At 35.0% G+C, this 2564-nt stretch overlaps 1 protein-coding gene across 10 annotated transcripts in view; it reads left to right on the top strand.

The window, feature by feature from the left end:
- The window catches only part of CEP192 (centrosomal protein 192), a 75522-nt gene that overhangs the window by 53036 nt on the left and 19922 nt on the right, over positions 1–2564 (top strand). For 7 of the 10 annotated variants that reach the window (XM_026063068.1, XM_026063074.1, XM_026063069.1 and 4 more), the window contains 2 exons: positions 1288–1460; positions 1834–1957. In XM_026063068.1, the coding sequence (XP_025918853.1) occupies positions 1288–1460; positions 1834–1957 (297 nt within the window). Of the gene's footprint in view, positions 1–1287; positions 1461–1816; positions 1972–2564 lie in introns of those variants that run through there. The other 3 variants (XR_003253033.1, XM_026063072.1, XM_026063073.1) reach the window with 3 other exon arrangements.

Genomic DNA, 2564 nt, shown 5'->3' with positions numbered 1-2564 from the left:
TGATCCTGTGCAATGTGCTCTAGGTGACCCTGCTTGAGCAGGAGGGTTGGACTAGATGATCTCCAGAGGTCCCTTCCAACCTCAACCATTCTGTGATGCTGTGAATTTATTCCCTGGTTAAACAGCATGAGGATCTTCACTTTTTGAGTGCACTGCAATTCTTAGAAATCTGATTGTGTTTAGTAATCTGACCATTATGAAATTTCATGTTAAGGAATTCTGTGAATCAATTGCCTTGCTGGTTCCATTGTTATCTTAAGGGATGAATCCACAGGTATTAATTCAGATGTCCTGAACTGAGTCAGGATTCTCAGAAGCATTAAAAAGTAAAAGTACAAATAATAGGAACAAAAGCTCTGTTTGCACAATGTTGTATGGATCAAGAGAGTTACCTATTTTACCTTTAACTGCTGATTTCTGGTTTGTATTTTAGTATTTAAAATCTACCTTGTTGTCAATTAAACTTGCTGTGAGAAATACTCTGAATGCTAGAATAAGAAAGCTTCTTAGCTTTCATATATGAGCTTATCTGCCATCTGTCTTGCAAGCAAAGATGTGAAGTGTTAGGCCATGAAGATGATTAAGGAATTGGAGCTTCTGTCATACAAGGAGAGACTGGGAGAGTCGGAACTGTTTAGCCTTGAAGAGAGAAGGCTCGGCAGGGAGGATCTTAACAGTGTGCATAAATACTTTATGGGGGTCAGTAGAGAAGATGGAGCCAAACTCTTCTCAGTGGTACACAGTGAATAGACAAGAGGCAATGGGCACAAATTAAAATACAATAAATTCCATTTAAACATAAGAACTTTTTTATGGTGAGGATGGTCAAACACTGCAACAAAGTCAAAACCTGACTGGACAAGTTCCTGAGCAATCTGCTCTAGTTGACCCTGCTTTTAGCAGGTAGGTTGGACTGGGTGATCTCTAGAGATCCCTTCCAACCTCAACTGTTCTGTGGTTCTGTGAACTCTTATTTCTCCCTGCAGTACCTTCTTAATCTGAATAAAGTATGTATAGAGAAAGCCTTTTACTTTATTATCACCTGAAAATAATTGTTTGTTTTAATCCCTTCCATTATGATCTTTTTAAACATCCTGTAAATAAGCTTTGTCATGATATAGCTGATTTAATTTTTTTAATAATGGAGAACTGAATTAAATTGAAGGCCCTTGTGAAGAGCTTTATATGTAAGTATGACTCATTTTATCGACTAAAAAAAGTAGGTTGATACAATTACTTGTAAGCTATTTTTATGAATACTTTTGCTTAATGCAATTTTGTTTTCAGATTTGCCAACTCTATCAGACACATGAATGCAACTTTGGATGTTCTTCCTGTTAAAGGACCTCAAGGTCCTCCATTACCTGTAAAAACTGATGATATCATTCAGAATAAATTACTTGATCAACAGACTTGGGCTGTTAAACCTGAATACTTGATTTTGACATCTCCTTCTATTAGTGAGTATTTTTCAAAGTTAATAAAATAACCATTCTAGTAGTAAAATAACTGTACTACTTATCATGCCTGTAATTATTTTGGATTTGTAAATTTGGCTTGATGAGTAATCTTGCTGAAGTAGCATTTCATCTAAACAGTAAACTTGGTTTGAATGTAGTTTTGGTGAAATTGTCAACAGAAAGATGAATTGGGTAGTATACATGAACTAAACTGGAATTTTTATGATATGCAGTGCATTAGCAAGAGAAACTGAAGGCTTTAAAGCATGCAAAGGTAAAAATAGGACAAATTATCTTAATTGGTGCATCTCTCAATTTGGGACATCTTAATTTTTGTTCGTGTTAACTTTTTATAGCTTTTTTTATATTACAGGTGGAAGAGCTGATACTGGACATGTACAAATTATCAACAATTCTAACAGGATGTTGACATTTGAGCTTTCTTGGCCAGCTCACTGCCTTACTATAACCCCACAACATGGAAATATTGAACCAGAGTGAGTTTCTTTCTGTAGGTTTCCTTAACTTATGAAAGTGTGTTGATGTTTTAGGGGAGTTTATTCTAGTGAGTTCTAGGTTGTAGTCTTTTTGTCAGTTAACATGTAAATCTAACTTTTATATTTCAGGACCTTATCCTTTTATATTTCCGTGCATAGGTATACATTTGTCACATGCAAAATTACATAGAAGCCAAGAGTTTTCTGTGCTGGGAAATACTGTTATTGTTCTTGTATAGTTCTCTGGGAACTGGATGGTTGACAAAGCAGAAGCTTAGAAAAAAATCTTCCTTTCACAGTAGTGTTTTTGTTAAAAATGTTCCTGTAGAAAAAGCTTAGCTGTTCTTATAAAGTGCTTCTCTTCCGGATATTAGTATGACTTGTTCGCATTTTCTTTTGCTGATGTGCTGATAGTCATCTGAATTTTTTTTGTTGTTGTTGTTGTATTCTGACAAATCTGTTTTTTTGCTGCTTAATCTCTGGCTTCTCAATACTTGTAATATAAAAAGAATAACAAGCCAGTGTCAGGTCACCTCTACTTTACTATTAGTATTTTGTCACAATACTCATAACATTACTGCATGTGTGTGAAATTTCTCTCAGATGT

This window comes from Apteryx rowi, unplaced genomic scaffold (assembly GCF_003343035.1).
Source record: "Apteryx rowi isolate R43461 unplaced genomic scaffold, aptRow1 scaffold_199, whole genome shotgun sequence".
NCBI lineage: Eukaryota > Metazoa > Chordata > Aves > Apterygiformes > Apterygidae > Apteryx > Apteryx rowi.
The sequence above is the reverse complement of the archived record's forward strand: the minus strand, read 5'-3'. Positions and strand labels throughout refer to the sequence as shown.